The 24,802-nt window shown below is 41.9% G+C and overlaps 4 protein-coding genes across 27 annotated transcripts in view; 3 read left to right on the top strand and 1 right to left on the bottom strand.

The window, feature by feature from the left end:
- dlgap1b (discs, large (Drosophila) homolog-associated protein 1b) overlaps nt 1-3,919 on the top strand; it is an 86,739-nt gene extending 82,820 nt beyond the window's left edge. For 2 of the 3 annotated variants that reach the window (XM_085763838.1, XM_085763837.1), the window contains exons 10-12: nt 392-483; nt 1,136-1,288; nt 1,845-3,919. In XM_085763838.1, the coding sequence (XP_085619964.1) occupies nt 392-483; nt 1,136-1,288; nt 1,845-2,060 (461 nt within the window). In that variant the 3' untranslated portion in view covers nt 2,061-3,919. Of the gene's footprint in view, nt 1-391; nt 484-1,135; nt 1,289-1,537 lie in introns of all 3 variants that reach the window. The other variant, XM_085763839.1, reaches the window with a different exon arrangement.
- Nucleotides 3,920-6,287: 2,368 nt separating this feature from the next.
- Nucleotides 6,288-11,239, bottom strand: tgif1 (TGFB-induced factor homeobox 1). The gene is made up of 3 exons (XM_085762620.1): nt 10,933-11,239; nt 8,758-8,987; nt 6,288-7,924 (listed from the first exon to the last, which is right to left on the bottom strand). Exons 1-3 carry the CDS (start codon nt 11,096-11,098, stop codon nt 7,262-7,264), a joined length of 1,059 nt encoding a protein of 352 aa, XP_085618746.1. The 5' UTR covers nt 11,099-11,239; the 3' UTR covers nt 6,288-7,261.
- A 3,019-nt stretch (nt 11,240-14,258) lies between these two features.
- On the top strand, nt 14,259-16,430 carry otud1 (OTU deubiquitinase 1). Its single transcript, XM_085763207.1, has one exon. The coding sequence runs from the start codon at nt 14,505-14,507 to the stop codon at nt 15,855-15,857; it is 1,353 nt and encodes a 450-aa protein (XP_085619333.1). The 5' UTR covers nt 14,259-14,504; the 3' UTR covers nt 15,858-16,430.
- Nucleotides 16,431-18,138: 1,708 nt separating this feature from the next.
- The window catches only part of kiaa1217 (KIAA1217 ortholog), a 113,863-nt gene continuing 107,199 nt past the window's right edge, over nt 18,139-24,802 (top strand). For 20 of the 22 annotated variants that reach the window (XM_085762995.1, XM_085762984.1, XM_085762983.1 and 17 more), the window contains exon 1: nt 18,273-18,581. In XM_085762995.1, the coding sequence (XP_085619121.1) occupies nt 18,512-18,581 (70 nt within the window). In that variant the 5' untranslated portion in view covers nt 18,273-18,511. Of the gene's footprint in view, nt 18,582-24,802 lie in introns of all 22 variants that reach the window. The other 2 variants (XM_085762981.1, XM_085762997.1) reach the window with 2 other exon arrangements.

Raw genomic sequence — 24,802 nt, 5'->3', positions numbered from 1 at the left:
CAAACAGGCATTGTGAGAGAGGAAGAATATTACATTCTTTAAATATGTTTTAGGAGTGCACATTTGATTTGACAACAATTGTATTGCAGAGGTAGATTTTTAAATTGTGTTCACTTTTTAGTTTTAGGGAAGTATATCTTTTGATCTAGAATTTCAGTGCTCTTCAGTAATTATTTCCCTTCCCTACATGATTCCTGTTCCTGAGAGGCAGGTACACGAGGCCTCTAGCACATCCTTATGTGTTGCATCACTAATGCACCCTCTCTGTTAGCGGTGCAACATGCCTGCAGTATGCGGTTCTGTGAGTAATTGCATTGTGAATTCTGTGTGTCTGTGTGCGCGCGTGTGTGCCTGTGTGTGTGCACGCACATGTGTCTGTGTCTTTCTGCAGTCATGGGGAAGATCCGCAGTGCAGTGGGGAGTGCCCAGCTGCTGATGTCCCAGAAGTTCCAGCAGTTCCGGGAGCTGTGTGAGGAGAATCTGGTATGTGTCACCTCATCCTCTGCATGCACCCCCCCCCCCCAACACCACCACCACTCACCCCTCCCCCCCCAGCACTGACATCATCCTGCACAAATCATCCTGACAGGACAGGCCAGCACTCATTTACTATGCATCTAGTGTGGAGTGTGCTTTTGCACACCCCTACTGTCTTTCACATACAAAAACCTGATGTTGCAGTGTGAAAGCTTGAGCTAGAGCAGACAGGGATTTTTATTTTTTGGCAGCCTAAATCTTATCTGTTTTCACATGCAGATATTTAACTTTGCATGTCACAATATTACAAGTATGTTGCATAATTTACCTCTTATATAACAACAGGACCTGACATATTGACTGGAATCAAAGCTGTATTCTAGAGACAAGCAGACAGTATGGTGCCTGCTTTATTAGAAGAAAAGCTCTCATTTGAATTCCAAATAATTTGTGCCTCAATATGCATTTGACTTTGTTGAAAGTCAACGCTGTGAGTCATCAGACAGCAACAGCATCTTTCCAAAAATGTGTGATGAGTATAAACAATGTTTTGTATGTCTCCCTCCCTCCCTCCCCCCCCTCCCCCTCCCTCTCTTCCTCCCTCTCTCCTTCTCTCTCTCTCTGTGCCTGCGTGTGTGTGCAATTTTTTATGCATCAGAACCCAAATGCGCACCCACGGCCCATCTCCCAGGACCTGGCAGGTTTCTGGGACATGCTCCAGCTGTCAATAGAGAACATTAGCCTGAAGTTTGATGAACTCCACCAACTCAAAGCCAACAACTGGAAACCTCTGACCCCCCCAGAAATTCAGGTGCAGACACACGCATGGCAAATATCACATTGAATCAGCTGCTGTTTAAAATAATGAAATTCACCTAACCTCAGTTTTTGTTTTGGAATGCCTCACTAACCTGCATGCTATCGGCTGTCATTACTGTTTACTTTGAATTCGCAGTGAAGCTTTGTTGTAGCATGCAGATATGTGTTGTGTACTGTCATGTTGCCTGCCTGACATCACCACTTTGTGTTTGTGTGTTTTGTTCTGTCTTGTTGCCGACAGTGAGCTGCTTTTGAGAAGCTTCTCTACCTGCCATGCACCGTTGGGGCCTGTCCATCTCCAATGGTCACTTTTACCTCACGCAATGGCCACCACCGTGCTCTCTTACCCCACACAAATGGCTGCCACTGTGAACCATAACCTCACTCACAATTGCATGCTCTGACATTACGCCGGCCACAGCTACAGTGCTCTTTCTAACCCCAATGCAAATGGCTGCAAATTGTGTTGCTCCTTATTAGCGTTTAGCTGCAGCTCGCCATGGGGACTCGGTGGTCTGTCATTAAGACTATTTGTCATTCCTGTCCAGGAGAGAAGGATGCCTCCTCCTGTGCCAAAGAAGCCCCTGAAGGGCCACCCTCCCCTGGCTAGGGACCGCTCGCTGGAGAGCTCTGAGCGCCAGCGTCTGGAGGCTCGCAAACGCCTGCTAGCTGCCAAACGTGCCGCTTCGGTTCGGCAGAGCTCTGCTACTGAGAGCGCAGACAGTATCGAGATCTATATCCCCGAGGCTCAGACCAGACTATGAGACACACAGACACATGTACCTACACACATGCCCACTACACTGTCCCCCCACCCCCCACACACACACACACTATAGCACTGAATGGAGAGGCCAGGGTGCTAACGTTACATAATCATTATGTTTTGCAGACTTCCCAGATCACTGTGGGGTCAGTCCCAATGGAGGTTGTTTGAACAAGAAATGTACATTTACAGTATTTATTTATTTATTTATCTGCCCCTTTTCCTCATTTCCTTCTCCCAGCTTTGATGTAGCACTCCCCCCCTTTTCCCCCTCCATGCCTCCACCAGCCCCCTTCACTCCCAAAGAGGTTATCTTATCTTATAAATCCCTTTTTTTTTTTAAGTGACCTGATTTTACAGAAGTAAGCCAGGTGTAGCACAGCAGTAGTGCGTCATGTTAACATGTTACAGGATAACTGGGAGGGAGCATGCTTGGGCATGTGGGGTGTGTGTTTGTATGAATATGCAAATACACACAAATCCATTAGTGATCAGATGCGTCAAATCAAATGAGGATCAGAAGTATTAAATCATAATTGATGTATTAAGTTGATTTTACTCTTTTTTTTCTTTTCTTTTTTACCAAAATCCCACAATCTTATTCTAGATAAGGTTGAATATTAGAGCAGAATGGAAATCAAGTCAAGGAAATTGTAGTGTCAGTTCACGACACATTTTGCCATATGTCTGAAAATGGGTCTTTTCAGTGGCAGGAGACACGGCCTGTAGAAAAGGTCAAGAATCGAGCCAGATTTTGCTCCTCCATGTGAGGCAAAGTGGCTTTTGAGCCAGGAGCAAACTACGAGACTACCTTTCCCTAAAAGAATCGCTGTTTTAAAATGCCACAAACAAACCTAATCTGTGTGTGTGAGTGAGAGAGAGAACGGGTGTGTGTGGGTGTGTGCGTGCCTGCGTGCGTGCGTTTGTGTGTGTGCGTTTGGATTTAGATGTTTATTTCAAAAAGTGCTTCCTATTTTTCTGGGGCTGAACAGTCCTAGTTATAAGTGATTATTAAGGTAGCAGTATCAACAACCTGTAAACATGCCACCCATCTTTTCTCATTTGAAACTGAGCAGCAAAACATATTTGTATAAAGGACATATAATAACATGACATGCATGCTGACACAAGGTAACCGATATTTTTTGTCTTTTTTTTTAAACAGGTTTAATTCGTTCTCATGTTGCATTGAAGCTCTTCGGTGTTCCAGACTAAGCTAAATACTGATATTTGGTACAATACTGGTAGTTGTACTCTATTTTATTATGTCATTTTTAGACAAGAGAGGTTTATTGACAGTATTAAGACTAATGGACTGAAAAGGGACTATTTTCTCCTCACTGTGTGTGCACTATCTCTGCCTCCAAATGAAGCAATTATTTGAAGGTCATACAAAAAAAAATCCAATTTCTAATATTTTGTATTCATGTTTAATTTATTGATTAGAAGAACAATGACTGTTTATTGACATTGTGATTATTATTATGCACTGACAACAAGGCCCTTATACTGTGTTTATGTTTTACGTATGTTGGTTCTTTAGCATGACAGGCACCTTTTTTTGTCTTTTCTGTTTCAGTGATCAGCCTTAATTTCTAATATGATAGTTGAGCACAACAGCAGTCTCAGGGGAAGAAGTGTGTGCGCATGTGTGTGTGTTTGTGTGCGCATGTGTGAGTGTGTGTGTGTCTGAGGAACTTAGAGAGTGTGACTGACTTCATGTGACTGTATGTAACCCATGGCTTTGTCTCTTACTGTATATAACCCAAGTCACCAAGATAGGCCATGTTCTTAAATAAAGGAACTAGTGTCCATGCCATAGTTTGAATGATGTTTCTGATAGACATCATGACCCTACTTACTTCAGTTTAACAAGACTTTTCTGTCAGCTGCTTGACTACGGAGACAATCCTGAGCCGGTTTACCATCACATTATTGTTTTGATTACAGAATAGGGTGTTAGTCCAATTCTCTTCTATTGATCTGACACTTTTGTGCCATTGGACAACAATAGATAAAGCTATATACCTTCTATTTGTCCCTATTGAACGCTACCTGGAGATTTTATTGAGAGGCATTTGTTTGTGAAGGAACTCAAGTGATGAAGTAAACCGTACAGTATGATTTGTATTTCCTTTTGTTGGTCGGTATAAATTTTAGAGAGCGTGCATAAAAGTAACAATAGTTCAAACTTAATGCCATTTTATGTAGAAAAAGCAAATTTTAGTTTTTTTGTTGTTTTTTTTTACTTTTAAAATTGTATTTGAAATAAATTGTCTGTCAAATGATTGACTTCTTATTTATGTTTATTATATTAACATATCAATATAATACTCCTGGTATAGCAGGGAGTTAGAAACCAGAATGTTGGATTGTGGTAAACTGCTAAACTTAAAAGACACTTCAGCAATCCTGGCAATTCTGAAGCTTGTGATGTAGTTATATTAAGAGAAAACATTCAAATAAACATTTGTACATAAATGAATGTTTCCCTATGTAAATGTAAGCTAAAAAACTGATCAAATAACATATTAAGCAGATATACATTTTGTAATTAATGTTATTACACTGTTGATGTTATGGCACGTGTATGAGCTCCTATCAGCATTAAAAAAAAAAAAAAAGATCATTGCCATAATTTTGTTGTGTTCATTTCTTTCTCGTTTCCACATGTGTTTTCAATTGGAATGTAATTAAACAGATTACAAGGCCAGCATGGTGTGTTTTTAGGGCATTTCCCTTCCGCAGGGGCGGGTCCCCATAATTAGACAGCATTTCTGGCCTTGGCTTGGCCTCGACGCTCCTGTACGTGCAGCTTCTGGTGATTTGTCATTCACACATCAGTCGCGCTGAGGGGAGGCATGCTGACCTCACTGGCCAGAGTTCAGGGGTGGGTGGGGGTGAACGAGGGGGTTGCAGAAGTTGGTTTCAGCTTTGTGTAAATCCTGGCCCTGGGTCAATGTACCCTTCACACAACCTACCTTGGTGGGCTACAACTGCCCACTGTGCGCCTGTGGGTCTGTTTAAACTCTTATTAGTGATCACATGATCCTCCTGATTGGACCCAACCTCCACCACAAGAGCTGTCACTTTTGATGGGGCAACGTCTAACAAAAGGTGGAAAACTCAAAATGCATGCTGACCATTTGTTGACGGCCAGCAGGGGCAAACCTTTGGGGACATTGTACATTACCTTGTAGGTAAGCCACTGTCCTAACCTCTTTTATAGCAATACCACAATGTAAATATACTTCAGTAGTAGAAAAAGTTGCTTTTACAATATCATTCAATGAAAAATGTGTCAGCAAAATGTACAAGGTATCCCTGTTATATTATACATTTTGTTATACTATTATCACAGATGCTTTAATGGGAAAGATGCATTTTTTTTAGTTAGGAGTTAGTCAAAAGGGGGCTGATTTACATACTATTTGTAATAATACTATGTAATTTATAGTATAATTGTTTTACATATAAATAAAATAAAATAAATACATAAAAAATAAAAATCCATGCAGGAGTAGGGCTACAAGTGGCATGGAATGAAAATATTTAAGTAAAAATACTCAAGTAACATTCCCCCTCAGCTCACAATTGTACTTATATTGTTAGAAGTGATTTCTAAAATTCAAATAAACTGAATTTATTCCTCTTCAGGTCAGAAAAATAGTTTGTTTTGAGCTACAGAGAACATGGTATAAATGAAAAGGTGGCTGCCTCAGCAAATACAACCAACAAATCCCACTGAGAAGAGCAGAGACGCTTTAGGATTGTAGCAGGACCAGAAGGGAACAGCTGTCCTCCTAGCCTTGAACGAGGCAGCATACTCACTTGCAAGCTGCCTTACATTGACTCTATTGAGACGCAGACACACATAAAACCCTGTTGGCAAGAAACTGTTGACGTCTGCTGTTTGCCCGTGTTAATTTATGCAGGATTATGCTAATTGGCAGGAGCTGTTGTAAACCTCTCACACACACACAGGAATGTCTCTGAATGCCTAACGGTAGCCTGTGGAAAGACATGAACGGCAGCCTATTTCTGTCCTCGCTCCTTTTATTTACTGAACATTCTGACTCAATACACTTTTCTGATCCTTACGGGATAAATCAGCACGTCTCCACAAAGTTTGATAGGATTTATGAGAAAAACTGTATAATGCCCGTTAGATGTAAGTCATCAGAGCGCTCCACACGAGGGAAAATGATCACTATTGATTCCGAGATGTAGAAAAACAAAACTTTATTTGAATCCCATGTGACCCCTATTTGCCACAAACATTGCACAGTATGAAAAGAAATCACATCATTGGGCATCATGTCACATTAACTATACACATGGTCCTATTATACATGAAAATGTTTTTTGGTGATTTCAAAAAATGCTGTCTTTGTCAGGTCATAAAACAGCATATGCAGAAAAAGACATCTGTAGTGTTTAATTTTCCAGTCCACTGGCCGTCATTTTCGCTGAGTGATGGGATGAAGGCTCAGACTAAGAACCTGCTACATTGGTCATCTGAAATATCCCTTGGTGGGAGAAAGAGTAAAAAAAAAAGAAGTTTTTTTCTTTTTAAAATACCTAAAAGTAAAAGTAAATTACAAAATCAAAACTATACTCATACTCATGAAAACACATAACATTTACTACAGTAGTGAATAAGTTTGTCATAGATGCCAAGAGCAAAGTATGTTTAAGACACTGAGATGACCTTCCTCTGCCTTTAGTGTGCAAACAAACGAGGCAGACCAATAAACTGAACTGATCTCTGAAATGTAAAACAGTAAACGTGTGTGAATGCGACCCATCTGACTGATTGGTCTGTGTGAAGGAGGGCTGATTCTAGCTCTTGCTCCGCTCTCTAATATGATATACAGTATAATGGAAAGACATAAGACAGGCAGCATTTCTCTGATAACATTTTTGGTCCCTGTGTGCAAATAAGATACACATGTAGATACATAAGCATGTATATGAAATGAATAAACTTACAGCCAAGGCACCTCAATACAGTTTTTTTTTTCAATAAAAAAAACATCCTCATCAATTTGATTGGTATACCAAAAATAGAAATGATCAGGCTTTCATGTGGATTTGTTCTCTGTTGCGTGCAGACAAGTCACTGAAGTCAGAGGAGCTCCATAGTTGAGACACAAAGTCAGTCTCCATTGCCTCCTCGTCTTCTGTCACTTACTCCCTTTAAGAGACCAGCTGTTTGGCTTGCAGCTCCATCTCTGCGGCCCGTTTGAGGGCCACATCCACCAGGAGCTGGAAGCCGCTGAAGTCTTGTGTGAGGTCCGGAGGGGTGGGGGGAGGGGTGTTGAACAGCCCGCTGCGGGGGCTCAGGTTGCCCTCCATGCTGGTGCTGCTGAGGATGGTGGTAGTGGTGGGGAGCGGCTGGCTGCCCGGCCCTTCTTCCTGGCACCTGAGCAGCGCCTGTGCAGACTGCAACAGCTCAGCTGCCCTGTCGCAGTTCATTCCTGGCACCGAGGGGTGGGAGGCTGTCGGGCTGGCCTGCATTGCTGCGGTGACAGTGGTGTGACAGATGACGGAGGGGCGGGTGGGAAGGAGCCCCGGAGAGGGGGACGTGGAGGTCGGAGAGGGTATGGAGGGGGACACCGCCTTCCTCAGGACGCTGGGCATGGCAGGTTCGAAGCTGGAGGGGTGGAGGACGCGTTTGTCGTAGCTCTCTTCCGTACCGGCTGCGGGGCTGCTGTGTTTCGGGGACTGGGAGCTGTCGGAGAAGCTGTCGCCGGCCTTGCTGCCTTTCCTGGATATGGTAAACTGGTTGGGATCTTTGCCATCTTTCCTCAGCATCTCCGGAAGAAGTCGCCGCCGTGCATTAATGAACCAGTTGCACACCTGGAAAAAGAGGACAACAAGAAAAATCCTTGTCGTGAGAAAGCTGCACCACATGGCTCACTTATGTTCTGCCTTGCAATTTAAAGGAAAATCTGCTGGTACACTTGTCCCCAGGTGCAGTTTGCACCTGTGTTTTCAATAGAGGAATCACAATGAAAGGGTAAACACCACCCATGGCACACTGAGATTTCACACCACAGACCATATACAGTATTTCACACCATTAACATTTCCTGTTTATCACTTCAGCAGTGCAGGAATAAAAAAGCCCAGAGCCATTATTTGTACTAATCATTCAGCTCAAACTATGAGAAGCTAAACATTAACTTCTATCCAAAACCCTAGGTGGGACTAGTTAATCCTGTATTTAAAATAGTTTTCAATAAAAACTAATCTCTTTTGTCATAGCAGTAATCATGGTCATCTTTCTTCTTTTTTCCTTAGTCCTCCAGGCTAGTCGTAACTGGCTCTGTGAGGCTTGTAGCTTCAACTATGTAAATGACTCTGCATTGTTCCCAGACAGCTGGGATGGAAAGGGGCTGGAGGGAGGGAAATTCCTGTTCGAGTGCCTCAGCCAAGCCCACAGCGCACAGGGAGTGAGTTTACTCACGTTGTCTCATAGACTTTAATGTTGCAACATCAAGCTGGTTTGGATGACCTTCAATTCACTGTTTGTGTGTCATGTTTTGTTTGCCATCTAGACAGGAAATGACTCAGTCAGGCTGACACTTGCTTCCTCTTGACTTTGTACAGTGGTCTATTTACACTCGAAGGAGTTACTGGTCGTGAAGGCTTAAGTAATCTTATCATCTCTGTCACGTCTGGGTTCGTACCTGCAGTGTGGAGAGCTGAGTCTGCTTGGACAGGAGGGCTTTCTCCTGTTCAGAGGGGTAAGCGTTGTAGCGGTGCTCGTACAACCAGTCCCTGAGGATCTGAACTGACTCCTTGGGCAGATTCCCCCGCCGTTTCCTCTTCCCGTTGCTCCCCGTGCTGGATGACAGATCCAGGGGGGCGTCCACGCTGTCCTCATCATCTGTCTCACTCCCCGACAGCATCATCAAACCTGTGCAAGCAAGCGCAAGCGAGAGAGGGGGAGAAAAAAAAAAGAAAAGCGTATGAGAACAGGACAAAGAGGAGTATGTTATCGTCTTATGTCAGCCACCCTGTTGTCAGTCACTCAGGCACTCTGCCGCAGCCGTTTACCAAATGCAAGCTGTCTGGGAGGCAGCTGATGTGTCAGAAGCAAGCTGTCAAGTTCAGCCATGTGATTCATATAAGGAGTGAGGAGGAAGGAGGGGGAGAAAAGGAGGAGGAGGAGGAGGGAGAGAGGGAGGGATGGAGGGGGCGACGTCACAAAGGCTGGTCTGATGCTGTGTCAGTTATAAAACCTGCCTAGACAAATACAAGCCAGGTCTGCTGCACAGACCGAGAGCACACCTTACATGCTTGGATAAGTAGAGTACACTAGGCTGACCACAGGAACAATCACTGGATAAAGGGAGGTTTTATTTTGAAGAACAGAAGCAGAGTGTTTACAAGGATTACAGAGTTGCTATCTTTTTTTTCCTTTTTCTTTTTTTTTATTTAGCCTTCAAAACAAGTCTAATCAATGTTGAGCATGATCAAACAGGATTTGGGCCTTTGAATTTCTCTTTATGTCAAGAGTGTTGCTCTGGGAAAAATAAACCTTGCTTACAAACTGTACTTTGATCAGATTTCTGTCTGCCATCAGTCCTGCTTTCAGTTGATTATGATATTAAATGTCATAGACAGTATGGTTTAACTGACACCACACATGGATATTTGATCTTCCTCTGGAGAATAGAGAAACTGACTTTTTTTTTTTTTTTTAAGTTGCTCATGTGATGTTAGGTTACTTTTTTTTATTTTCATCACACATGAATACCAGCAGGGTAAAGCGCCATTGAGAAAATGCAGCAGCAGCAACAACAACAACAAAAATTGACTGGGTATATTCAATGCAAACTCTATGTAAGTCTGCCCTGGGGCAAACTAGTGGGAAAGGAATAAGAAAGTTCCCAAGTCTGAGCGGCCAACAGGATGAGGTAATTACGTAGGCTGGGTAGAGGAGAAGGGGGAGGGGAGACCTGTTGCAAATCAGCGTCTCCAGACTAAACAAAAGAATCCAGGGCTGCGTGGTTCTTTGTATGCAATTCAAAAGTTTCTACAAGCAAACTGCGACTTCGCCATTAACTCCAGTCCCTCCGAAATATCACTCTTCAACATAGTGGCCAGAAAAAGTGTTTTAAGCCCCGCGAAGACGCTGTTTTTTTGTAAGTTTATACAACTTGTAAGGCTTTTCTATTGTGTGTGTGCGCGCTGCACCACGAGGTCCCTGAATGTAACAAGGCAACAGCAACTTCCCACAATGAGGTCAGGATGATCATTAGCCTACATTCGGATTTAGATGTTCTTTAAAGGTGCTTAAGGTGTCTCTGTTCGAGGTAGACGGCGAAAAAAGATGCAACATGTCGATATTTTTTAAAAACCCTGCACGTTGTTACAAATGTAACACTTCAAACTCCCCAACTCACAATAGTCGGCCAACTTTTACTTGTCTCATAGCCTTCTCAAACTTCGACACAAATGTCGCATTCGTCACTTATAGTAGCTTCTTTTCAAACACCAGAGGAAAATGTCGTTTGAATCGATTTTAAAAGGTTTTACGTGAGGTTTAAAGTTAGCCTAATTACACCGTGACAAGAAAAACAACACACATGGCCACACGGTTGTGTTTATTGTGGCAAAACTTGAATAAAAAACCCCCCATTGAAGTAAAATAACAAATGATAGTCGAAACTAGCTATATGGATTTTTGACAACGCGCCAGCACATGGCAGAAAAAGCCCCCTGTCATGTCTGGAAAGGAAACAATAGACTGCATGGTTTGCATATGAGGGAAATCGCTCCGATAATCGCTGTCTACGTTGTCTCTGCTTAGACAAATTCATTTTGACACAATTTTAAGTCAAAAGCATCCAACCTACCCTTTTTCGTTTTCATCTCGGTCCGAAAATGCCCCACTTTTCCCTCGTCAAGCGCAGAAGAAAATCGCCTGGTGTGTAAGTGCAGTGTTTTTCTTCTTTCCTCCAGAGATATCCCCAATGTGTATCCGAATATTCGAAAAAAAAAAAAAAAAAAATCCTTATTCATCAAAAGTCGTTTCTTTTCTCCCTTTTCTTTCCTTCTCGTCCTTCCTCGTCCTTGTTTAGAGTCTTGGGGAGGGAGGGGGGGTTTACCTGAGATCTCTGCGTCCCTTCGACTCAAAGCCCTTTTCTCATTGACTGTGTGTTTGATCCTGAAACTGGGTGACAGCTATCTTTGACAGCTGCGTGACTCAACGCAGAGAGATCCTCCCACCACAGAGGGCAGAGGAAAAATCTCTGACATCAGCATGGCTTGTTCCACTGACATGGATCCAGTCTCGCTAAGCTTTATCTGCTGCAGACCCCCCCCCCTCTCCTCCGCCGCCTTTCCACCTTCATTTATAACAAAACCAAACAAACGCTAATATTTTGTAGCGATATTGAATAATGATCCGCAGAGAGGCGTAGCTTTAGGCGGGCAAGTCAGGATGACAACAACAACAACAGGCTGGTGGCGAGCACTGCGGACCTCGTGGTAACACATTCTCCACAAATAACCACAATGAGAAATCACCATAATACTACACAGCCTACTATACGTAATTGCTGATTTGGACTTAAAGATAAGTTGGCTCATTGATTTTTAAGGTTTTATTTGGCTTTCGTGTTTGATTGTGTGACATTTAATTGCCTTATTTTATAATGCCCCAACAAACAACATGTGTGCTTTGTTATGATTTTTTTTTTTTTTTACGGTAACCTCTACCTGATCCTATTGTGTTTTCTTTAAAAGAAAATCGTACCGCATCACCACAGCATTGTCTTACATTAGGGACCCATATTATGGTGATATCTGCAAAGCTGTTTATATTAGTGCACCATTTCCCCTCCCACGTTGTCAAATCGGCGGCTCATTCTGTCGTAGCCTTGTCTTCGACTGAATCATGTTTTTGTTGTGCTATTTGTGTCATTTCCTTTTCAGTGTCATCACTACCTAAAGGACTAATGCTCTTTTTTTTCGAACGAGGAAATGTGTTTAAAAAAAAATACAGCATGCACATTGGTGCAACAGGGTAATATTACTATGAGCCTATCTTGCACCAGCTGGAGGTTAGTGCACCAGTTCAGGTTACTGAAGAAGAACAGTAGGATGAAGGAAGCGATCAATGCCTTCATTTGTATGCCGTGCACAACCTTGCGACAGCTGCTGTAGCAACGTCTTTTTTTTCTTTCTTGAATGCATTTGTTCCAGACAGGCGTTTATTTCTCTCTCTGAAGCTAAATGTCGCCTCCGTGTGTGCACATTTGGTACTGTACGTGAAGGATAAACATGAGGGCGAGGGTTTCCCCCTGGTGGTATATGTTGCAATGTGACAGACCAAGGAACGACAATTTGTAACCATTCAATGTTTTAACCTTTTATCTGATGCTGATCTAACATTGACTTCCTTTCAGGATATAGATAGATAGATAGATAGATAGATAGATAGATAGATAGATAGATAGATAGATAGATAGATAGATAGATAGATAGATAGATAGATAGATAGATAGATAGATAGATAGATAGATAGATAGTACAGACTCTGGGTCCATTTAAAAACACAAGACAGGACAGGAAAAGAACAATACAAACAACGACAAAATTATTTCTCTATAATATTAACATCCATATTGCATTGATAAATCATCACAGGAAGAGACTGTTTACAAACGTGATCCATCTCATAGGCTATAGTACTATTGTATTATTGTCCTTAAGAAGAGTGACAAAACCATAATAAATTCAAATGGGCAGCCCACCATACAAAGTCAGTGTTGAGTAGCATATGTCATGACTTTTCATCCTAAGTGTGCAGCTACATTGCAGCTCTTCTGTGGTAATGTCTATATTGAGCGCTCAAATTCTTAGCAAAGACAAGTAGTGCTGTGACTGTTTCACACAGGACAAGCTGGAACAGTAACACAATGTGTTAAAAATAGAGATGGTAACAAGTTAGGAATGCAACAGTAGCAGCCGGCTAAATTAATATCAGTCACTTCCATTTTTATGTAGCTTACTATGTGTTACATAATAATAATAACATTATTATTATTATTATTATTATTATTATTATTATAACAATAACAATAACAAGTAGCTTATTTTAATATCAGTAAGCCCATTTCTAGTTCTAATTGTAAAGGTGTATTTTGTAATTGAAGGCATCTTGAAATACCCTAAAATTCACACATTCATAAAGTTAAGTTATAAAGTCCGCTTTTGTAATTGCTTTGAGGTTTCATTTGATAATTTATTTCAATTTTCATCTCCATATTGAAATAACTTTGGTCGTGCTTATCTATAATGTAAAAAAAAAAAAAATCCTAAAACATATTAGTCTTTCAGGTTTTACCGTTTGGTACGTTAAATGATTTGGCTGTGACAAATCAAATCCTTATATTTTGATGACTTGCGGGCAAACTGCGCAAAAGTCAGGAGGTGAAAAAAGGAGAGATACGTCAAGTCTTCTACAGATAGTTAGGACATTACCGGGAAACTGGAGATTTAGCTTTCAAAATAAAATGGACAGGCGCGTGCCACTCCCACCATTTGTCACCTTTGTTTTCTCATCCAAGAGATTTCTGTAAACCTGAACATATAATCAAAATATCTTGATGGCTCTGATTTTGTTCTGCTATTCAAGTCCAATTGCAAAAAAATATATATATTTGATTTTTTTTTTTTTTTTAATGCCCCCTAATTCCCCATATTGCTCTTGGGACAGCATACTGGAATAGAATAGAAACAAAATGTGACAACTTTGCATTTTTTCATGTAAGTTACCAATCTTGATTTGCTTACTTTGATGATTTTTGTTATAATAATATATATTCATAAAAGAAAACACAACAACATCTTTAAGAACAGCTTTGTAACTGGTTTTGATCAGATGGAGAAAAAAAATGAAACCTCAAAGTCTCCAATTTAAATCTCAAATAATATTTTTAACTGCTTTGCACTTTTATTGAAAGTATTGTTATTGATCAATGAAACAAAGCCATATATTACTTATTTGTTGTAGGCTAATACACTAACCAACGTTCTGTGGGGCTTAACAGCATAGACTTGGTAAACATATGATGAATGAATCCAAATCCCAATGTTATTTTCACTAATAACAGAATTTTATTTTGAAAGCACTTTAAGGGAAACTAGGCTTCATCCAATGTGACTTGACCCTGTTCAAACAGGCAGAGTCCTGTTACACTTTCAAGTCTAAAATTAGGGAGGCACCCCAACAGCAAATGACGCACGAAGGCTAAACTGGACAGTCTACTCGTCTCTGTGTCAATGGTAACAGGACTCAGGACCATGGAGACCTTCCCCACAACTTTGCTGTTGTTGATGACATCCAGAGTATTTTTAGCTGTTGTTGTCATCTTCCCGTAGCAGCCCGGCTGCGGCGTTCAGTATAAAGGACTCTTTCAAAATGCAGCTGTACAACAGTGTGCTGACACACTACCCGAGGTCGTCGCGCAAAGTTACAATAACTTTATCGACCGGATCCCAGCGACTGAACGGGACAGCCTCAAGTTCCCCAGAGCCCGACAAACCGAGATTCACTCCACCAGACCCAACTTCAACGACCAACGGGGATCCGGTGAGAGAGCCACCTCCTTCCGCAAACATGCCTGCCTTTTCTTGTTACGAAGCTTCATCTATGAGGCCAATTTACTTCACATCCACCGCTGAGATATTAATCCGCCGACCGGATGGCGTGGAGAGGGCCGTGCCGGTCCATATCGTGAGAGAGTCCAAATCCAAACCAGCCTCTCCTAACTCCCATAATGGAGGAAGCATCCTCTCTAATGACTGTGACTCTGATCTGATAGTTGACTTCATAGATCAGCTGAGGAATGGGACAGATGAGCTTTTCCCTGACTGTCCAGAGCTGGTTGGAGATCAGCTCTTCGCCCGTAACAATGTTTGTGGACCCAGAATAGAAGGGTACAAGAGGATGGTGGAAAACTCAAGTGAGGATGATGCGGTTTCAGTGACTAATACCACCCCGAGAAGCAACGGATGGGCCTCGGTGCACGAGCAGGAGCAAGTCAGCTCCAGGGCAGCTCAGCCTGGAGAGCTCATGATGGAAGATTTTAGAGATATGAGCAGTGGCAAAGATGAGAGAAAGGACTTTGAGCTCAGCGTCCTGCAGGAATGCCCTCCCCAGAGATGCCAAGAAAGAGGGGATATTAATGATAAAGTCGCCCGGTACCTGGCTGAAGTGGAGAAACAAAACAAGTACCTCCAGGAGAGGAATAAATTCAGGTACCACATTATTCCAGATGGCAACTGCCTGTACAGGGCTGTGTGCAAAGCCACGTATGGGGACCAGGCGAGACATGGGGAGCTCAGGGAGCAGACCATGCACCACATCGCCGACCATTTGGATGAATTCAACCCCATCATCGAAGGGGATGTAGGAGAGTTCCTGATCAACGCGGCTCAGGACGGGGCCTGGGCCGGGTACCCCGAGCTTCTCGCCATGAGCCAGATGCTGAGTGTCAACATCCACCTGACAACAGGGGGGAGTCTGGAGAGCCCCACCGTGTCCACCATGGTGCACTATCTCGGGGAGGAGGACGCTTCCAAACCTGCTGTCTGGCTGAGTTGGCTCAGCAACGGTCACTACGACGTCCTGTTGGACAGATGTCTCCCCAACCCAGAGTACGAAGACTGGTGCAGGCACTCGCAGATGCAGAGGAAAAGAGACGAGGAACTGGCAAAGTCCATGGCAGCCTCACTATCCAAAATGTACATTGAGCAAAATGGATCTGCATGAAAGAAATAAGTTGGAAGTTAAAGGACACACACTGTTGCCGTAGAGTGCGGATCTGTTCTTTCTTTTTGATTCTGCTTAGTTTCTACATACTTTAAGTGATTTTTATAAGATTTATATTGTGAGAGAAAGGAAGTGCAGTGCACGTGCTTAGGATTTTGTATATATACTAACGTTGGAAAATGAGTGATGGCTGAGTCTGAAAGTGTGTAAGCTTGTTCTCCTTGATCATGTGGGTCATGTTATCATGAGTGAAACACTTTAATCTTGATACTGTACATGTAAGTGCTTTTGAGTCTATAGTATTTATTTGCCTTTTATTGGCAGACCAGTTATTTTTCTATCATGCCTGTGCTTTTTATGCAATCTCCAAATCTTTTCAAACGCCAACAGACTTGGTCTGCATTTTGTCTCAGCTACGTTATTCAGTATCTGTCTAGCTACTCTCTTTTGCACAAAAGTCCTATCCGACTAGTTCTGAGAGTTTGATCTGTGTCCAATTGAAAGGATTTGTTTTTCTATTGTTACAGTTTCTTTTAAGGAATTTGACAAAATAAAGTTTGGAAGAAACCTGAATTTGTCATGTTTTCATATTTAGATGACATGCTCATTGCTTGATTTTTCATCCCTTGCCCACAATTGTTATTGAGGATCACAATGATAATCACAATGCTTACTCGGGGGCTCAAGTTTGGACATAACTGTAATGGGATCCATCTATTAAATTGCATCAAAGCAGGCCAGATGAGGTAATGTGTGTGGCACTCATCCCCCCGCCCCCTGACGACCTAAAGTGAAGAGTGATGTTTGGAATTTATTACATGCAGCGACCCTGGAGCCTGCAGCTTCCCATTCAGGTCAGACTACAGAACTGGCTGTATTAAGTGACTGTGGTCTCAGGACACGGGTCACAAGGGAGCCGCGCTATGTGGAAGCTGAAAGCTGAAGCCGGTGCACCGAAGTACAATGTCACTGGAGTTTGTAGATTCATTCTGTTGTTTCTGCCTCTTAATTAAGTTAATGGGAGCTTACTCATACTTAAATGCGAGACAGCTGCATCAAGAGTGAATTGTGGTTCCCAGATCTGGCTCATTGGCTACAGTTTCACACAGTTCTTCTTGCATTAACTATAGTGTTCTCCTTTGTGCTATTTAAATTGAAAAAAGGAGACACAATTTAAATTTGTCATATTTGACATCTGCCTTGAGCTTAGATTAGATAATATATGAGCTAATCTTTTCAGTATCTAATATCATATGCATAATAGTGGTATTGTTAAAATATTGTAGGTCAAAAGTTAATCAATATTATGATGGAGGACTTGGCAAGGGAGCAAATCAATGTTCTTTTAACAGCCAGCAAAGAGCGAGATGAATTTAGGCAGCCGTTAAAGTTAGTTTTAAGGGGCGAACATTGTGTAGACACAGAGTACTCTGTACTCTGTTAGGGTGAGGGTTAGACTAGTATATGTGATTAAACTCTGGTGTGACCTCATTTTCATGTGATCCATTTGTAAAAAGATGCTTTATAACAGTTTGTGAGTTGTGAACTGCTCAGTTGTAAAATATTTCAACCTCCTTATAATTATATATTTGATAACCCAATATAAATGTATAAGCAATCAATGTTTTTTTTCTTTTTTTAATTTGCATTTTATTGAGGTGGGCCATTCAGGGTCAACACACCTTTTCTGACACCAAGTCAGCACACAGATATAGTTGCAACTCTCCTCCATTAGGTGGCAGTGTAACCCCCCATAAAGTCTTTCACAAAGTTACTGTATCTAGGAATCTTTTTTATTATTATTATTTATTTAACTGACTACAACGTGTGGAGTATTGGATCTACAGCACTGGGGTAATTTGTTGCATTGATCTCCGACGTCTACAAACATTAACTGTGACATGTCTTCAGGCCAAACAGATGATGCTGCAAATAATGTGTTTTATTAAGATTGAATAATTGGTCAGTCAATTTCCTTAACTTCGATTTTATGACCCAGATTAAATGTTGACAGTTTGACTGATTCAGTTTCCTGACTGATTTGACTGGATGATTTCTGTCCCATGTTTTTTTTTTTTTTTTACAATGGGCCAAATCCATGTAACATCTGTATGTTTGTGCAGCTTCCTACTTAAACTTTATTATGGGGCAATTTTTGCATCGTTTCCCGTGAAAGCTTTACAGTGGTGACGTAACCCTGCAGTCATGTGGACATTAGGAGGAAAAAGGGAAAGTTATTTTTTTTTATGCTGGAGGAGGTGAAAGTGCCGCTTCCTGCTCCAGTGTGTCTCGGATCAAACTATGAGGCAGGGGGGCAGGTGAGAGTGGACTGAGCGGGGCTGCTTCACCGCAGTACTGGCGCACAGTCAGCACACACACACACACACACACACACACACATACACACACACACACAGTGGAGGCAAAGGGAAAGTCAATGACAGACGGATCCCCACCGGTGCTCGTAGTGTTAAGTGAAGCTTTGGCTGTGAAGGATTCCCACGCGCCAACACAGACAGAGGGGGGTCGCGGTCCGCTCGACGCAGTTCCGCCCCTGGTGCTCGGAAGTTACCGGATACTTTGAAACAACCCGAAAGGAACCGAGGAACCCAAGTCGGCGGTCGCGTGGCTTGACCCGAGAAGTGGTATCGGACATGTCGGGACACCGGGTTCAGTTCGCGGACCTCCCTCCCAGTGATCACAAAGGAAGTCCCAAATTTCACAGTAAGAAATTTGAATCTTTCATTTCTGTTTCTGTTTCTGACCTTGATTTTCTCTGTTTAACCAGAAACTCTTTAAGAAAAAAAAAAATACATGGGAAAAACTGCCTTTGGCTTATTTCAGGGCAGGACTTATGAGGCTTGTCATTGTCAAGATTAATATTAATAATATTCAGTATAGTTCATACAAGAGAAAGAAAGAGTTCAATCTACTTTCACATAAGAATCCCCATTGGAAAAATTCTTCCCTGATCTCTCATGTATGGTGTTGTAATAGCCAAGATGTTGTAAGTGATTACAGTTAAAACATCAGCTGTCTTTAGTGATGGGAAACAGCTGTGCACCATTACCCTAACAATGCATGATTACATGCCAAAAATAATTTCTCCTTAACCATACAATCAAGGAAAAATCTCAGATGCTAAAGTATAGATTTTTAATAGATATTCCCATTGTGCCTTCACTTTATCAAACAATATATTTGCCATCTTATCTCTTTCACCGACCGTGGTGACAGTTTCAGACCGTATACGTTTTTGCTTCTCATGGGCTGTATGCTGCTGGTTGTACTCCCAGTGCTAGCGTTCCCCTTGCATGACTGGTTTGCAGAGGCTGTGTTGACCCTTAACCTGCGATCCACTTTGCATGGGCATCACTGGTGTGATCCCATTCAGTCCCCGCTTAATACACTTACCTGAAGTGGCAGTTGCCCTTTACGTGTCGCTGCTAACTTTTTGTCCTCAGGTCTCCTCAGTGAGTGTAACACTTCTCATGCTCTGTCGTAGTAAGGTGATGCTCACCTTGGGATGCCTTTTCACTGCACCTAATAGCCAGGCTATTAAGTGGAAGCAGTGTATTTCTTTTTTCTTTTTTTTTTCATTTATTGCTGGAGTGGATTGTTTAAAGATGTGCTTCAGATAGCTTATGAGGTGTGACTGTGTCAGCTGTGCCTGCCTCTGCTGCTATGTGCTGCAGTGTATGCACTACAGCATGAGACGCACACAAGCTGAGCTCATCTCCATGGTGACAGGTTGAGTGACGGGACACGTGAGTAAGGATGCAATGGAAAATTGCCAGTTTGCTGCAAAGCCCTCCGGAGGGGTGCATCCACATTACACTCTGGTTTTTATGACGCCGCAATATGCGTGTTTTGCCATGTATTTCTATCCACGATGGCAGCTGTTCTGGCAGTTTGATGTTTGTGTTTTTGCGTGTTTTGTCACAGTCCATCAATGGCATGCATGTGGACGGCAGGACGAGAAGTGCTGACATCGTGTGCGAGGTTGAGCTCAGGTTGGATGCAGGGCATGCTGGGTCGGTGCGTGGAAAGACAGAACGGCAGCTTCAGCAGCAAACCACACATTCTGACTCAGCCCATCCGTTTCTCTCTGCTGTCCAGGGGCAAGTGACAGTGGGGTCAAGTTTCAGTCCCTTCTCCTTCTCTCTCTCTCTCGCTCTGATGTACACACTCCCAGACAGACTCTCATATATTACATCCACATGCACAACCTCACAACCATTCCCCATTCAAGACCTTGCTGCTGGACTTATTGAACTGGCCTTTACAATGGGGTCCAAAAGTCTGGGACCACTTTCCCATTCAACATTTATCTCTCAGAGATAGATAGCCAAGATTTAATACTCATTCGCTCTTCATATTAGACACGTGAAATGCAAATAACTAGATTGCAGAAGAAAAGTAGCTCATCCATCACTCCAATCATTTTCTTACTCCTATAGCAGCTAATGATCTTGGCGTCACTCAGATGAAATACCACAGCAGATATGAGAAGTTTATTAAAGAGGGAAGCCTATTAACTATCATCTTTTCCTCGCTGTTGCTGCTGCACCCGGCATGAAAAACACTCATTTCTGAGTGCCAGAGAAGTTTTCCAGGACAGCCTCAGTAAAGCAAATTCAAAGGCTTTATAAACAGGCTATATGTCGAATCATTGCTGTGCTGTGTGTGCCAGTTGCGTAGCAGCAAATGGATGAGAATTACATGAAAGGTTGACAGATTATTACTTTAACCTTTCCACTTCGGTCTCCTTTTGGCTCCTCTAGGTACTTTTCCAAAGTCCCTCAATGCAGCATTATTACTATGGCGACAACACACATAAAGCCACCATGACATCATCTTAAACATTAGACAAACATGTACAATGAAGGATATGGAAGGGATTCTGCACAGAGGAACATCTGCACCTCCTCGGCGGCCAGAAACAGAAATGTGAGGGGCTAGAGTGACCGGTGGGCATTGGCTTGGCTTTTTAAAAATGCTGTCTTTGTTCTATGTCTCAGCCAGTGATGACATAGGAGTGATGATTCTTTCTGATCAATCAGCAGTCTCCAGTGTTTTCACATCAGCCTTTGCTGTCTTACTGGCTTGTTTGGTACCTTGGTGAAGGTCATCCAAAGTCCCTTAAAGCAGAAGTAAGCGATATTTTTGTGTTAATATAAGTCTTAAATAGTTCTATCTTCCGACAGCAATCACTTCTATAGAGTGTTTGGACCGAAACACGGGTCTGTCAGTCACTCTGCTCTGCTCTGAGCCGAGGAGAAAACTTTTCTCGTATCCTACAAGTTTTATCCAATGAGGAGAGAGAACGGCATAAAGGGGCGGTCCTCTCTGTGTGTGCAGCCAAGGGATGTGCCTGAATGTGGTGACGTAGGGACGAGGACCAATAGATCCATGACGAGGGCGGGGGCTGCTAACTCCATCGGCTGACAAGATGTTATGGTGCGTTCAAGGCAACCCGTAACTCGTGTTTTTCCGACCTGTGAAGTCATACCAGTTCGATCTGGTGCGAGTTCACGGGTCAGAAGTTACGAGTGGCCGTTATAGTGACTTTCACAGGTAAAACAGGTCGGAGAAACACGAGTGGGTTGCCTGGAACGCTACAAAGTCGTAAGTCGTGACTTGAAGCTGTAATTTACGGTTTCAAAAGCCTGCCTGGAACGCAGCATTAGCCAAAACGACCGGATCGCTTACTTCTGCTTTAAAAAAGTCTACTCAAGTTGAGCATTCATAATGCAGTGGGAAAAGGCTGTTATTTGCTAAATGAAGGTTGTGAGAGGTTGAAAATTGTATGTGAATACTTTTCAAAAAGGCCAGACGTATCCATTTCTGAGATTGCCTTGGGTAATTTGTTTTTGGTAGCAAGAAACTCTGGGTTAATGTGGCTTGAAGGCTGAAATATTAAAAAACATGTTTAGTGTGGATGTGGTTTTGAAGGCGAGGTCAAGTTGTTTAACAAATATTTATTTTGGTTGCATCATGGACGATATTAAACTATATACCACATGTACCAGTTCAATCTTGGAGATCCATCTGAAGGCATGTTTCTCCCTTGTTTATGACTATGTTGAATCATGTTTCCACTGTTTCATTTTGACTTCAGTGATTACTTCTTGAGAGTTTGAGACATGTTTTCATTGCAAAGAGCCAGAATAGCTCTATCCTGGTTCTCACCTCTGATACCAGACATCTCCAAATTTGTTTAATACTAACAAGCACTGCCGTCATCACTTGGCATGACGTTTAGACTTTAGACTTAGACAGGAGCTATAATATTGGTCCTCATTCATATCACCATCCTTCTACATATGTACTATGCTTTGACTTTGTCATCTGATAGCTGAACATTCACTGGCTAAAGCGGCGACGATGGCAGCTGCTCTCTCAGCCTCAGTGTTCGTTCATCTCAAGTTTCCAACAACATTAGAAGATTATGTCAACAGTGTCTGGAGACAGATATGAAGTCTTGATTGGATGGCTGAATGGAGATATGGGCTTCTCTATTTCCATCAGTCTGGCAGCGATTCTCATGAAGAGAGAGAGAGTGGAGCACTTTAGCATCCAGCTACATCAGCTAACTTGATCTTCGTAAGGAACAGCTTAAATTGCTCCTTGGTTCACTCTCTGCCAAGAAACGCTCTTAACTGATGATTGTTACTGTGGCTCATTCCATGGTCTTTCTCCATAAACTTCACTCTGTCATGTCTCTTTGTCCTCAAAGCCAAGATAATTAAATAGACTTGTTGTGAGTCCAAATTTTCTGTTGATCTGCAGCAATCCTCCTCCTTCTTTCAACAACCATCTGCTTCTACTCTGTCCACAGTGCGATTAAATGCCTTTTGCCCTTAATGTACACACATTTCCTATATGTAATGAGACTGCTATTACTTATTTGAGATGATATTATTTATTAAACCAACCAGCCCTAGATATTATTCCAGTTTAGCTATAGCCATATACAGTACAAATAGGCGATGCATTTATTATTAGAAATTAGAAATTAGAAATACTTTATTTAATCCCTGAGGGGAAATTTAACATTTATTAGTCAATCAGTCAAACAGAAAACAAACAGGTAACTACTTTGATTCTATTAATTGTTCATCATTATCTATTGAGCAATATTGCCAGATATTACCACAGTCCAGGTTCTTATTTATAACATTTTTCCTCTTTCTTCTGTCTAATGAGATGCTAAACTGTATACACTCTGGTTTGAACTTTGGGTCAGACATAACAAGCAATTTAATGAAGTAGCCATATGCACATGTCATTGTTTTCCAGTTAAACAATTACTCTAATAATTTGTTGATAATCTTATTTAGCACACTTTTTTGTGCTACTGCTGTTTTGTTTTGTTGACCAATGGAGAGCGATAGACGGATATAATATGCAGCAAAAAATAATCACCTGGAATTGAACCATGGACATTGTGGTTATATTATGTCTCTCAACCATTAGTCTGAATGTCCCAGTTACTGAAATACTTGTAGCCTTAAATTAAATGATTGTAATAATGGAATTGAATTGGGGATGAAATAAACTATAATCCAGCTTTGAAGTGTGACTTTTAACCAGAATGGTGGCTACACAGCAGCAGCCAAACAAAAAAAAAGTAGAGATGCTATCATGCAATATGATATTAAAAAGCTGTTATAAACAGCTTATGTTTGCATATCTTATGTCTGAGGACTAAAGCCTCCACCTTTCTGAGGTATGTATCACATTGCAAACATGCTGTGCAGTATGGAGAAGTGCTACTGACTGAATGTGGTCTGTCACAGCTGTCCATTCATCAGTTAAAGTTAATAAGATATTTGTGTGCATATTGCAGACGGTGAAATTGTCCTTGTGGACCAACAATAGGAAGCAATAACACCAATAATTAAACAGCTTGTTTGTGAAAAACTTTTACTGCAAATGTGTGAAAAGTTGCAGATTGTACATTCAAATGAAGACAACAGGGTGGTATCTGTATCTTGGGTGTTTTAAAAAGTGAAAGATATTTGCATATGCTAATGTAATACCTCACCTGACATTACTTTAATGAGATTCTCTAACAAAAGGTAGGTATTATTTTTTCCTTGTCTAAGAATTTGTTTTACACTACACCAGTGCTTAGCAGTAAAAACAATCTGTCATCATTAACAGGAGTCCATGCAGTGCTGCTGACTCCATTAGCTTATTAACACTCACTTTGGATGAGTTTCCACTTTGCCGGAGGTAAAAATACACCGTTGGAGTCACTTATCAATGTTTCTTTGTCAGGATGTCCAGGACAAATAATAAACATAGCACCATGTTATCACTCTTTGTCCTCATGCGATTGCCGATGGGAAATGTGAAATGCTGTGTTGGAATGATAATCACAGAATGTGCTTCTGTACCAGCTCAGGAATGCAGATGGCGTCTGCACCCAGTGTCAAGCTTTAGAAACCAGGGGCACATCCTGTCTTCACAGCGTCTAATTCTCTGAGAAAGCAAATCAAATAGACGTGAAGGTAAGGATAAAACATGGCCTTAATTTCATTAGACATATTTTCTATAGATAGTTCACTCACTACTATTAATGTCACCTTTTACTGATCTGCTGTCCTCTCAGAGAAGGTGTCAAATGCCACGTCTAGTAGGCTTTCTGTCCTGCTGAAGATGCTGATCACAGTGGATAGGCACTTGAGATGATCATTCTGGAAATAGCCAGGCCCTTGCGATGCCAAACAGCTGTTTTCACAGCGGATTAAAACCCTGTCCCCTAAGGGCTCTTAAGTTCCTCTCAGAGTGTAAAACACAAAGATTTAAGGGTACGCTGTGGTTTTCTCTGCCCGGGAGTAATGTCCTCTTGTTTTTCTAGCTTTAACTGGGGATGTTGCTCTGTGATATAAGGTGGCAACCTTGAGTTGATAACCACTTTGTTTTTCTGTTGCTCA

This window comes from Trachurus japonicus, chromosome 20 (assembly GCF_045865225.1).
Source record: "Trachurus japonicus isolate A0001 chromosome 20, Traja_1.0".
Lineage (NCBI taxonomy): Eukaryota > Metazoa > Chordata > Actinopteri > Carangiformes > Carangidae > Trachurus > Trachurus japonicus.
The sequence above is the reverse complement of the archived record's forward strand: the minus strand, read 5'-3'. Positions and strand labels throughout refer to the sequence as shown.

Bases quoted from the DNA above. Each gene is read 5' to 3' on its own strand.
- tgif1 (XM_085762620.1), bottom strand. From the start codon at position 11,098: ATGAATAAGGATTTTTTTTTTTTTTTTTTTCGAATATTCGGATACACA. The intron at 8,988-10,932 runs GTAGGTTGGATG...TTGCTTGCACAG, and splicing joins CGAGATGAAAACGAAAAAGG to GTTTGATGATGCTGTCGGGG. The intron at 7,925-8,757 runs GTACGAACCCAG...CTCTTTTTCCAG, and splicing joins CTCAGCTCTCCACACTGCAG to GTGTGCAACTGGTTCATTAA.
- otud1 (XM_085763207.1), top strand. From the start codon at position 14,505: ATGCAGCTGTACAACAGTGTGCTGACACACTACCCGAGGTCGTCGCGC.